We start from the raw sequence: 11,739 nt of genomic DNA, 5'->3' as shown, positions 1-11,739 counted from the left end.
CCAGGATGGAGTGCAGTGGCGTGCTGCCCGGATTCAAGCGATTCTCATGCCTCAGCCTCCCGAGTAGCTGGAACTACAGGCGCCTGCCACCACACCCAGTTAATTTTTTGTGTTTTTGAGACGGGGTTTCACCGTGTTAGTCAGGATGGTCTCTATCTCCTGACCTCATTACAGGCGTGAGCCACCGCGCCCGGCCCCCTAATTTATTTTCTTTTATTTATTTATTTTGAGACGGAGTCTCTCTCAGTCTCCCAGGCTGGAGTGCAGTGCCGCCATCTCGGCTCACTGCAAGCTCCGCCTCCCGCGTTCACGCCATTCTCCTGCCTCAGCCTCCCGAGTAGCTGGGACTACGGGCGCCCGCCACCACGCCCGGCTAGTTTTTTGTATTTTTGAGACGGGGTTTCACCGTGTTAGTCAGGATGGTCTCTATCTCCTGACCTCATTACAGGCGTGAGCCACCGCGCCCGGCCCCCTAATTTATTTTCTTTTATTTATTTATTTTGAGACGGAGTCTCTCTCAGTCTCCCAGGCTGGAGTGCAGTGCCGCCATCTCGGCTCACTGCAAGCTCCGCCTCCCGCGTTCACGCCATTCTCCTGCCTCAGCCTCCCGAGTAGCTGGGACTACGGGCGCCCGCCACCACGCCCGGCTAATTTTTTGTGTTTTTAGTAGAGACGGGATTTCACCGTGTTAGCCAGGATAGTCTCGATCTCCTGACCTCGTGATCCGCCCGCCTTGGCCTCCCAAAGTGCTGGGATTACAGGCGTGAGCCGCCGCGTCCGGCCCCCTATTTTAATTTCTAAACACGGGAATATTGCCTAATTTGTAAACTCACAGTGAGGATTCAGTGAGATGATACTGAAGCCAAGCGTTCTGCGTAGTGCTTTGGTTCATAGCCAATGATCAGTATATACTTGTTGAAAAGATCAATTTAAAAACCACTTTTGGGCCGGGCGCGGTGGCTCACGCCTGTAATCCCAACACTTTGGGAGCCGGAGGTGGACTGACCGCCTGAGCCCAGGAGTTCCAGACTAGCCTGGACAACATGGCAAAATCCCGTCTCTAATAAAAATTCGAAAATTAGCTGGGAACGGTGGCGGGCGCCTGTAACCCCGGTGCTTTGGGAGGCCGAGGCGGGCGGATCACTTGAGGTCAGCAGTTGGAGACCAGCCTGGCCAACGTGGTGAAATCCCGTCTCTACTTAAAAATACAAAAATTAGCCGGGCGTGGTGGTGGGCACCTGTAATCCTAGCTACTTGGGAGGCTGAGGCAGGGAGAATAGCTTGAACCCGGGAGGCGGAGGTTTCAGTGAGCAGAGATCGAGCCACTGTACTCCAGCCTGGGCGACAGAGTGAGATCCTGTCTCAAAATTAAAATAAACCGGGCGAGGTGGCTCACACCTGTGATCCCAGCACTTTGGGAGGCGCGAGGCAGGTGGATCACGCACGAGGTCGGGAGTTTGAGACCAGCCTGACCAATATGGTGAAACCCCATCTCTACTAAAAATACAAAAATTAGGGGGCCGGGCGCGGTGGCTCAAGCCTGTAATCCCAGCACTTTGGGAGGCCGAGATGGGTGGATCACGAGGTCAGGAGATCAAGACCATCCTGGCTAACACGGTGTAACCCTGTCTCTACTAAAAAATACAAAAAAAAAAAAACTAGCTGGGCGAGGTGGCGGGTGGCGGGTGCCTGTAGTCCCAGCTACTCGGGAGGCTGAGGCAGGGGAATGGCATGGACCCGTGAGGCAGAGCTCGCAGTGAGCAGAGATCATGCCACTGCACTCCAGCCTGGGCTACAGAGCGAGACTCCGTCTCAAAAAAAAAAAAAAAATTAGTTGGGTGTGGTGGCACGTGCCTGTAATCCCAGCTACTCGGGAGGCTGAGGCAGGAGAATTGCTTGAACCTGGGAGGCGGAGGTTGCAGTGAGCCGAGATGGTGCCACTGCACTCCAGCTTGGCGACAGTGAGACTCCATCTCAAAAATAAAAATAAGTAAATAAATGTCACTTGGGGATTTTAGACAAGAGAGTGGCTCAATTCAATGGGTTTTTAAAAAAATCACTGGTGGCTGTGTGGAGAATGCAGTGTAGGCAACAAAAGGGGAAATAGCCGACCAGATGTGGACAGATGAGAGTGAAAGTTGAAGGGTCAATCAACAAGACTTGGCAACTGGAGAGGGTAGAGGAAAGGGTGGTTTCCAAGCTTTTGGCCCAAGTACCTGGGCAGCGCTTTGGTTACCATTCACTCAGGGAGAGGTATAGATTTAGGGGAGGAAATAAGTGGACTTTGGAGGTTCTTGATGCTAGTGTTTTATTTTTTGAAAAGGTAGATGAGCACTTTTAAAACCACATATACTGAAAGTATTAGTACAGTTCAGGCCAGGCACAGTGGCTCACGCCTGTAACAGCACTTTGGGAGGCCAAGGAGGATGGATTGCTTGAGTCCACAAAAAATACAAAAGTTAGCCTAGAGTGGTGGTGCGCTCCTGTAGTCCTAGCTACTTGGGAGGCTGACGTGGGAGGATTGCTTGAGCCCAGGAGATGGAAGCTGCAGTGAGCTGTGATGGTGACACTGTACTTCAGCCCTGGGGCAACAGAGTGAGACCCTGTCTGGAAAAAAGTATAGTTACAAAGAAATACAGATCAAAGGATGTGGATGCCAGGAGCCAGCAGTATGCCTTCATTGTTAACTATATAGTTTATTTAAACCAGACTATGATAATACAGAGAAGAGACTGAGGTGGCAGCTGCCCAGAATCTTTGTGGATTACAGATGAAAAGTAGTTAGGAGTCCCTGGATCCACACTTCAGTTACAGACAGACAAGTCAGCTGCATAAATACAGAGAACATGACACAAGACATTTCACAGCTTTTTGCATTTCCATTTCAAATGTATGTTACAGCTTTACATATTAAGTTACTACTCCACATATTTTGTGACAATGGCTAAGGATGCAATGGTCCCATCCCCCTGACATAAGCAGACTCTGGTCTGCAACACAGAACATTTCAGTGGGATACCAAACAAGTCCTTAACACATAACATACAAAAAGATCTTTAAAAATCAGATTAATACAATGTTCTTCATGTTATATAAGGAAGAAGAAAGGGAAGTAAAAAAAAAGACATTGGGGTGCTTTAAATGTATAGTATCTTGAGGCCTTAAATGTTTCATTCCCTTCCTCCAAAGGAGAAAAAAATGTTTAACTAATGGAAAAAGAAAGCAACATCCTAACGCCCTACAATGAGGAAGAACCCCATCCTGACAGTACTTAGATGCTTCCATGTAATAAATACAGCAGGTAGCAGAGTAAAGTCACAAGTATTGGCTTGGTTTTTATTTCTATGCTTATAAAAAAAAAATATGAAGCTTCTTTGTGTGGGCTGAAGGGGTGTTAGCTTGTGGATGTTGGTCTTCGGTGCCTGTACCCCAGTGGCTATTTACATTTCAGGCCCCTGCTAAATAAAGCAGGCTCCAATGCCAGCTGTCTGTACACTTTTTCCTGGGGGAGGAGTTCTTGTCTTCAGTTTACTGCAGTAGGGTTCCTGGCTCTATTACATGCTCATGTGTTCCGGAAGAACATATGAAATATCATCCCATGGATGACGATACAGCCCCTGCTTCAGCCTCTTCTGATCAAGATAGTGTCCTAAAATGAAGCAAACACATCTTTTTTATTAGAGCTTCATAAGCCTGGTGAGAGGGAGAGGCTAAGGAAGGGAAATCTTTCTAACACACAAAAAAGGTAGATACAAAGCAGTGGGAAGCTTAGTCCAAATCCATTCCATAGGTAGATGAGGCAGACTTTGTATAAGAGAGCTGTTGGATTTGATTCTATTTTCCTTTAAATTAAAACAAAATTTTAAAGGGAAAAAATAAAAAATAATAAAAATAGGCCGGACGCGGAGGCTCATGCCTGTAATTCCAGCACTTTGGGAAGCCAAGGAAGGCGGATCACGAGGTTGGGAGATCCAGACCATCCTGGCTAACACAGTGAAACCCCGTCTCTACTAAAAATACAAAAAATTAGCCAGGCGTGGTGGCACACACCTGTAGGCATGCGTCTGTAGTCCCAGCTACTTGGGAGGCTGCAGGAGAATTGCTTGAACCTGGGAGGCGGAGGTTGCAGTGAGCAGAGATCGTACCACTGTACTCCAGCCTGGGCGAAAAGCAAGACTCAGTCTCAAAAAAAAAAAAATTAATTCTATTTTCCTGGGCTAGCAATCATTTCTAAGAACAAAGGAACAATGATAAAGATAAGGGGAAAAGTTAAAGTAAGAAAGAAAAGATTAAGAACAATGATTAAGAGGATATGACATTTCTTCTGTAGAAACTGAACCACAAAGAGAATTTAAAAAAGGAAAAAAAAAAGAAAAAAGAAACTCAACCCCATGGGTAAGTGGTATAGCTGAACCATGGGGGTTTAAAAACAAAAACAAAAACAAAAAACACTTAAAACAATAACAAATGGACTCACCAATGAAGCCCATACTCCTTCCCAGCACAAAGATGCCATTGAGGGCTCCAATGTCAATGTATTCATCAGCTTCCTCCCTGCAACACACAATCAACTTGTAGTTTTAAAAGGCCCACGTGACTGCCCTTCTCCTCAGACAGTACTACTACTGCCCAGGAATAGGAAAAGGGGTGCTCTAGGTGGTAGGATTACAGGCAATTTTTGTTTTCTTCTTTATACCTCTCCTTATTTTTCAAATATTCTATTCTGAGTATGCATTCCTTTTATAGTTTGGAGGAAACAACAAAAATCAACAAACGTAATGAAGAAAACAGCTGCAGTGCTCACCGAGTAAAGGACCCACAGTTTCTAAGCATGTCCACGAATGCGACTCCGATGAGACCATCTACGTTCAGGATAAGATTTGGCTTCTGGGAAGGCAAAACATTCAAAGCATTTATCATTATTTCTCATTTTTTCTTCATAATTTTCCACTGTTACTACTATTACTACGAATTGTGGCCATCATTTAAAAACTTCTACCAACCCCACTGGTTGACACTGTGTCTGACTCAGTTCAATTCCCAGCATCTAGCAACATACCCAACACCTAGCTGACATTTAGTGCATGTCTGTGAAACAAAGATAACATTTCCAGAAAACTAGGTTTGCTTTTAGCTGCATAATCAAAATGTAACCTGGCTCCTATTTCCTCCAATAAATTTGTCCAACGTAATATTAGGGAACCAGGAAGTTTTTCCTTTGTTACCTTCGAGGTGGTAATCTTCTCTACTTCCAGTGCATAATCGAGCAGAGGAGTGGCAGGGAAGTGCTGCCTGACGTAATCTTTGAGGATCTGCACTCGCATGTCTGGGTTGTTTATCTAGAAATGAACCCAACGTTACAGAGGAACACTCACACACTGCTGGGATGTGTTTGTTCATACTTGTATTACAGGTCGGTAGAACTGGACATATCCCAGAGGCGATTCAGGAACCTGACCCACGTATACAATTCCATGTGGCACCAATTGTGCTAATGTCATGGGGCTAGCTTTTGAAGTCCTCTCATATCTCAATTGGGACACAAAACAACCTTGGTAGGTTCTCACTTTTTTTTTTTTGAGATGGAGTCTCGCTCTGTCCCCCTGGCTGGAGTGCAGTGGCGCGATCTTGGCTCACTGCAAGCTTCGCCTCCCGGGTTCACACCATTATCCTGCCTCAGCCTCCCGAGTAGCTGGGACTACAGGTGCCCGCCACTGCGTCCGGCTAATTTTTTGTATTTTTAGTAGAGACGGGGTTTCACCGTGGTCTCGATCTCCTGACCTTGTTATCTGCCCGCCTCAGCCTCCCAAAGTGCTGGGGATTACAGGCGTGAGCCACCGCGCCTGGCGGTTCTCACTTTTAAGTTACAAAGAAGAAACTAAGCCCTGAGATGTTCAGGGAGCTGGCCAGGTCCTACAGTGTTGAGCAGCAGAGGTCTGAAAGTTAAGAGGTCTTAACTTTCAGAGGTCTCCAACTCATTCTTAGGTTCCAGCTTCCAGCCACACCCCCACCAGCTCTGTGCCTACTCAAGCTGTGACAGAGTTCAACACTAAACAAACACGTGTTGAGTGTGGGGGGCAAAGTATTCCCAAAATTTTAGGAAAGACTATAGACCTGCCGTGAATGAAATTAACCACCTGTCAGTGGGAGAGGAAGATGATCTAGGGACACACGAAATCCCAATACCGAAGCAACTTCCGCCTTCAGCAGAGAGATAGCTGGGTCAGTACATCCTCTAGAAAGTGAGTAGCTCAAAGAGTGAATGAGTGAGTGTGGCGTGCAGGTCTAGCGTTATCTTAGAAAGGCCCTGTGTTGTAGATGGGCAAGGAGTTATATGGTCAGGAGCTGGGGCTGGCTGAGCAAAGTTCAGCAAGTCCTAGATGGAATGTCCCTCAGAGTCACCCACCTTCCCTGCTTGGTTCTGAGCTGGTCCTTGCTCATCAAGCAACCTCTGGGTATCTCACCTGAGATGGCCAAATGTCTGGCTGCCTAGAAGGTGGTGTCCTGAATCACATGCATGACCTTCATACTCCCCACCTAGGCCAGTGGAGTGACCAAATACATGAGGTTTTTGGAGCTACAGAGCCAAGGAGCCCAGGGCAAAGGGATCTACTAAGGAGCTGTCCCCATATGGCCCTGAGCAGCTGCCAGTGACCTCATCTCTTGCTCTTCGATTTCTAACCACAGCACACTATGAGGACATACAGATGACTGGCCCTGTTAAGACTATATCAACTGTTTAAAATATTTACTGTCCTTTCCCACTGGTCTCCTTCCCAATCGGATATGCCTTGATACTATCACTCTTCCTGCCCCAGTGATGTCACAAATAACCACTTGACTTGTGGTGGCCAATGAAATGTGAGTGAAGGGGAATCATGTAAGGCTTTAAGAGCCTGCACGTGGTCCTGCCATTGCTGTTATCCTGCTGACGTGAGGCCAGCACATCCCAGACAGGGGCTGTTCCTCCAGCACAGATGGCAGAGAACAGGCACAGCCAACCCTCAGTGGATATAGTGTGAATGAGACATAAACCTTTGCTGTGGTAAGCCACTGAGATTTTTGGAGTTGTCTGCTACTAGCCAATATGTCCCCTCAACCTGAACTTGGTCCTTTTACCCATAAGCTTCATTTGGGAAACCAAAGTTACCATATTTTCCATCTCATTTCAGCTGCTATTTCCATACTGCAAGCGAACGACAGAAAAACTGTTAAGGGCAGTCTGTATTATCAAATGGAAAAAATAGCTGTCTTGTATTTGGCATCTGTCAACACATCCAAAGCTTTGTATGTTGGGAGTTGAAAGCTTAGGTATTCTCCCAAATAAATTAATGCCCCCTATCACCACCCACCCGGCAGATCCATCCCACTTTGTTGTTGTTGTTTGAGATAGAATTTCACTCTTGTTGCCCAGGCCGGAGTAAAATGGCATGATCTCGGCTCACCACAACCTCCACTTCCCAGGTTCAAGCGATTCTCCTACCTCAGCCTCCTGAGTAGCTGGGATTACAGGCATGCACCACCATGCCCGGCTAATTTTTTTGTATTTTTGGTAGAGAAGGGGTTTCTCCATGTTGGTCAGGCTGGTCTCCAACTCCCGACCTCAGTGACCTCCCAAAGTGCTGAGATTACAGGCATGAGCCACTGCGCCCGGCCTCTATCCTACTTTTTTAGGAGAGTAACAACTCACCGACTTCACTCGGTGACCAATGCCCATGATCAGTTTCCCTTCCTTCTTCATCTTGTTCACAAACTCCATGGGGATAATGCCACTGTCAAAGGCTTTACTGAACATCTTGGCTGCTGCATCCAAGGCACCCCCAAACCGATCCCCCTGCAGGAGAAACAAGTGCATGTTGCCTTGAGCTTTAAGAATTTCCTTCAGCTGGGCAAACCAACCCAGTGTGTCCTGAACGGGCCTGAGCACTGGGTTTTACACTCAGGGGCTCCTTCTAGGGCCCTGCTGTGGCAAAGCAGCATGAGGCCAAGGCCCAGTGTCCCCACTGTTCACCTCCCAGGATGACAGTACTTACGATGGTGAGCAGCCCCGAGGTGAGGCTGGAGACCAGGTCTTTCCCAGCTCGCGCACAAATGATGGTGTTGTGGGCTCCAGAGACGGCTGGCCCGTGATCAGCTGTTACCATCAGACACATCTCAATGAACTGGCAAGAGTACTTAGGCAACCTGGAAGCCGGGGGAATGAAAGCCGGGAGAGAGTCGACAAGACCACGCTCGTACTTTCTCCCATCTCCCTAAACAAGTCATTCAAATTCAAGACGGGTAACTACCAATCCAAGTCTAATACTACCACACAACTCTCAGGCAAAACCTGATTCTTTTCTTTAGACAGAGTCTCATTCTGTCGCCCAGGCTGGAGTGCAGTAGTACAATCTTGGCTCACTGCAACCTCCACCTCCTAGGTTCAAGCAATTTGCCTGCCTCAGCCTCCCAAGAAGCTGGGACTACAGGTACGCACCACCACACCGGTCTAATTTTTGTATTTTTAGTAGAGACGAGATTTTGCTATGTTGGCCAGGCTGGTCTTGAACTCCTGGCCTGAAGTGATCTGCCCACCTTGGCCTCCCAAAGTGCTGGGATTACATACAGGCATGAGCCACCATGCCCGGCCCCAAATACTGTTTGTAAAATAGAGTTTGAAACCAGAGTTTTAAATCTATTCTTTGGTCAGTGATTTTCAGCATGAGTTGCCTGCACCAGGATTTGACCTGTATTTGTGGCTATGCTCCATGTGCCAGACAGATAGGGGGTGAGAACCCTGTCCCTTCACAGTGTAAGAGGCCCCATGCCTGGTTCCTGTAATATTCAACCTCCCAACTAAGAATCAGGAACAAAGTATGGAGAGGTGGGAGGCAGGAGCAGACAGAAAGAGACCTGCTCAGGTGTCATAACCCATGAACTTTTCCCAGGAAGGGTCCAAAGCAGGACCAAGACCCATCTCTCTGCAGGTGAGGGCATGACACAACCCAAGACATTGACCTGGCCTTCTGCCCGGCACCACCTTAAGCCAGGCCTCTGTGAATCACATACTCACTGGCTCCCCTGCCCAGCCGTCAGTCCCACGGGAGGGCTGAGATTGGGAGTTGCAGAGAAAACCAGTTTTTTCTAACATTCAAGCTGATGGGAGAAAGAAATTTGCAAAGTGAACACAACACAAGGTACTTTCTTTTTCTTTTCTTTTTTTTCGAGATGGAGTATTTTTGCTCTTGTTGCCCAGGCTGGAGTGCAATGGCGCGATCCTGGCTCACTGCAACCTGCACCTCCTGGGTTCAAGTGATTCTCCTGCCTCAGCCTCCTTGAGTAGCTGGGATTACAGGCGCGCACCACCATGCCCAGCTAATTTTTTGTATTTTTAGTAGAGACAGGGTTTCACCATGTTGGCCAGGCTGGTCTTGAACTCCTGACCTCAGGTGATCCACCTACCTCGGCCTCCCAAAGTATTGGGATGACAGGCGTGAGCCACTGCGCCCGGCCCATAAGGTACTGTCTATCTGTTCAGCAGTGTCACGAGGCCCACACTCCTTAGGCCACCACATTTTCCAGTTCTCTCCTAACCTCTATCTTGCTGTCAAGAGGTCTGCATTTGGCCGGGTGCAGTGGTTCATAGCTTAAGTGTTCTTCCTCTGCCCTTTCAATTGACCCATGGCCCCAAAGACTGACCTTGGACACACTCCCCAGGCCTGTCCACTCCCACTCCTTTGTCGGGGGAAAATCATTAACTCCAAGCTGCAGGGCCCTGTCATCTTCTGCCCTCCATGCTCACCTTTTCTGGAACCAGAGGAGGCCAAGGACCCCGCCAATGCCCATCTCTTCCTTGAAGACCTCCGTGATGGGCATGCCCGCGTAGATGAGCTCCTGTCCTCGTTCATCACAGATGCTGGTCATGAATGAGGCAGGTTTGCGGATCAAACCAAGCTCCTGGGCAGAGATGGGGCAGAGGGAAGCAGGGCCCTGGTGACCACCACAGATTCTTCCAGGACTGCCCCGCTGTGTGTACTCTCAGAACCAAAGTGCCCCAGGAATGTCTTAAACTCTGGCAGCAAAGCAGTAACTCTCAGACGAAGTTTTCCCAAGAAAGAAGTGCAAAAGCCCTTTCATTAAATCATTTTGGACACAGAAAACAGGAGGACCCATGGTACCACTTGGCATCAGCACTATCAGCACTATCTCTATCCTTCTCTGAGCATTTGCTGGGCTAGAAAATAACCTAAGCAGCTTATATCAATTGCTTCATTTCTGGAGGGGGACCAGGGTCTCTCTGTTGCCCAAGCTGGAGTACACTGGTGCGATCATAGCTCACTTCAGCCTCAAACTCCTAGCTAGGCTCAAACGATCCTCCCGCCTCTGCCTCCCAGTAGCTGGGGCCACAAGGCACGCACTGCCACGCCTGGCTAATTTAAAATTTTTTTTGTAGAGACAGGGTCTTGCTATGTTGTCCAGGCTGGTCTTAAACTCTTGGGCTCAAGCAAATTCTCCCACCTCGGCCTCCCCAAGTCCTGGGATTACAGGCATGAGACCCCGTCCATTGCTTCATTTTTTTTTTTTTGAGTCTTGCTGTGTCGCCCAGGCTGGAGTGTAGTGGTGTTATCTCAGCTCACTGCAACCTCTGCCTCCTGGGTTCAAGCAATTTTCCTGCCTCAGCCTCCCGAGTAGCTGGGACTACAGGTGCATGCCACCACACCCGGCTAATTTTGTATTTTTAGTAGAAACGGGGTTTCACCATGTTGGCCAGGCTGGTCTCGAACTCCTGACCTCAGGTGATCCACCCTTATCAGCCTCCCAAAGTGCTGGGATTACAGGCATGAGCCACCATGGCCAGGCTGGTCTCAAGCTCCTGACCTCAGATGATCTGCCCGCCTCAGCCTCCCAAAGTGCTGGGATTACAGGCATGAGCCACTGTGCCCAGCCTGAAGTTCTTTTTTTTTTTTTTTTTGAGACGAGTCTCATTCACTCTGTCACCTGGACTGGAGTGCAGTGGCGAGATCTTGGCTCACTGCAACCTCTGTCTCCTGGGTTCAAGCGATTCTCCTGCCTCAGCCTCCCAAGTAGTTGGGACTACATGCATGAGCCCGGCTAATTTTTTTTTTTTTTGAGACTGAGTCTTGCTTTGTCGCCCAGGTTGGCACGATCTCAACTTACTACAACCTCTGCCTCCCGGGTTCAAAGAATTCTTGTGCCCCAGCCTCCTGAGTGGCTGGGATTACAGGCGTATACCACCATACCCGCTAATTTTTGTATTTTTAGTAGAGACGGGGTTTCACCATGTTGGCCAGGCTGGTCTCGAATTCTTGACCTCAGGTGATCCACCCACCCCAGCCTCCCAAAGTGGTGGGATTACAGGCATGAGCCACTGTGCCCAGCACTTTTTTTCTTTTTTTAAATTAGAGACAGGGTCTTACTCTGTAACCCAGGATGGAGTGCAGTGGCACAGTCGTGGCTAACTTCAGCCTTCAACTCCTGGTCTTAAGCAATCCTCCCACCTTGGCCTCCAAAAGTGTCAACTTGACTGGATTGAGGGATACAAAGTATTGATCCTGGGTGTGTCTGTGTAGGTGTTGCCAAAAGAGATTAACATTTGAGTCAGTGGGCTGGGGAAGGCAGACCCACCCTTAATGTGGTGAGCACAATCTAATCAGCTTCCAGCAAATATAAAGCACCCAGAAAAACATGAGAAAAAGAGAGATGGGCTTAGCTCCCAGACTACATCTTTCTCCTGTGCTG

General features: G+C 48.3%; 1 protein-coding gene across 5 annotated transcripts in view; it reads right to left on the bottom strand.

The window, feature by feature from the left end:
* Positions 1-2,676: 2,676 nt before the first annotated feature.
* The window catches only part of ACLY (ATP citrate lyase), a 63,050-nt gene continuing 53,987 nt past the window's right edge, over positions 2,677-11,739 (bottom strand). For all 5 annotated transcript variants that reach the window (XM_037993545.2, XM_037993542.2, XM_037993543.2 and 2 more), the window contains 7 exons: positions 9,782-9,936; positions 8,034-8,184; positions 7,691-7,834; positions 5,226-5,339; positions 4,805-4,887; positions 4,478-4,554; positions 2,677-3,649 (listed from right to left, as the gene is read on the bottom strand). In XM_037993545.2, coding sequence (XP_037849473.1) covers positions 3,555-3,649; positions 4,478-4,554; positions 4,805-4,887; positions 5,226-5,339; positions 7,691-7,834; positions 8,034-8,184; positions 9,782-9,936 — 819 coding nt within the window. In that variant the 3' untranslated portion in view covers positions 2,677-3,554. The remainder of the gene's footprint in view (positions 3,650-4,477; positions 4,555-4,804; positions 4,888-5,225; positions 5,340-7,690; positions 7,835-8,033; positions 8,185-9,781; positions 9,937-11,739) is intronic.

This window comes from Chlorocebus sabaeus, chromosome 16, assembly GCF_047675955.1.
Source record: "Chlorocebus sabaeus isolate Y175 chromosome 16, mChlSab1.0.hap1, whole genome shotgun sequence".
In the NCBI taxonomy this organism is placed as follows: Eukaryota; Metazoa; Chordata; class Mammalia; order Primates; family Cercopithecidae; genus Chlorocebus; species Chlorocebus sabaeus.
The sequence above is the reverse complement of the archived record's forward strand: the minus strand, read 5'-3'. Positions and strand labels throughout refer to the sequence as shown.